The sequence below is a fragment of the Eimeria mitis genome, genomic scaffold, assembly GCF_000499745.2.
Source record: "Eimeria mitis Houghton genomic scaffold, Emh_scaff4906, whole genome shotgun sequence".
Classification (NCBI taxonomy): domain Eukaryota; phylum Apicomplexa; class Conoidasida; order Eucoccidiorida; family Eimeriidae; genus Eimeria; species Eimeria mitis.
Window position 1 is genome coordinate 1 of NW_013573207.1, and position 501 is coordinate 501.

A 501-nucleotide genomic window follows, 5' to 3' on the forward strand; every position below is an offset into this window, starting at 1 on the left:
TATATAGCTAGCTAGCTAGCTAGCTAGCTAGCTAGCTAGCTAGCTAGCTAGCTAGCTAGCTAGCTAGCTATGCCTCCATGCCCCTGCTGAAGTGTCCCTCGATGTCGCTGCCCATTAGCTGCGGCTGCAACCGGCGAATTGCCGCCTCCACCAAAGAAGGAGACAGCAGCAACTCCCACGCCTGCAGCAGCAGCAGCAGCAGCAGCAGCAGCAGCAGCAGCAGCAGCAGCAGCAGCAGCAGCAACAGCAGCAGCAGCAACAGGAACAGCACTGAATGAATTCAAAGCAGAGCAATATAAACAAACAAAAAAAACAAAAAAAAACACCAAAAAACAAACAAAAAACCAAAAACAAAAAAACAACAAAACAAAATAAAAAATAAATAAAAAATAAAAAAAAACAAACTCACCTGGTTTCTCCCTTGTGAGCAACAAAGAAAAGAAGAAGCACCAGCTGAGCTTCTGCGGTACCCTAGGGGCCCCCCAAAGCTGTGCCTATTTC

General features: G+C 46.5%; 1 protein-coding gene across 1 annotated transcript in view; it reads right to left on the bottom strand.

Annotated features, from left to right (window-relative positions):
* Nucleotides 1-67: 67 nt before the first annotated feature.
* Nucleotides 68-501, bottom strand: part of EMH_0078440 (uncharacterized protein) — a gene marked incomplete at both ends in the record, with an annotated part of 4,034 nt that continues 3,600 nt past the window's right edge. Inside the window, one exon of the mRNA XM_013500004.1 lies at nt 68-181. Coding sequence (XP_013355458.1) covers nt 68-181 — 114 coding nt within the window. The remainder of the gene's footprint in view (nt 182-501) is intronic.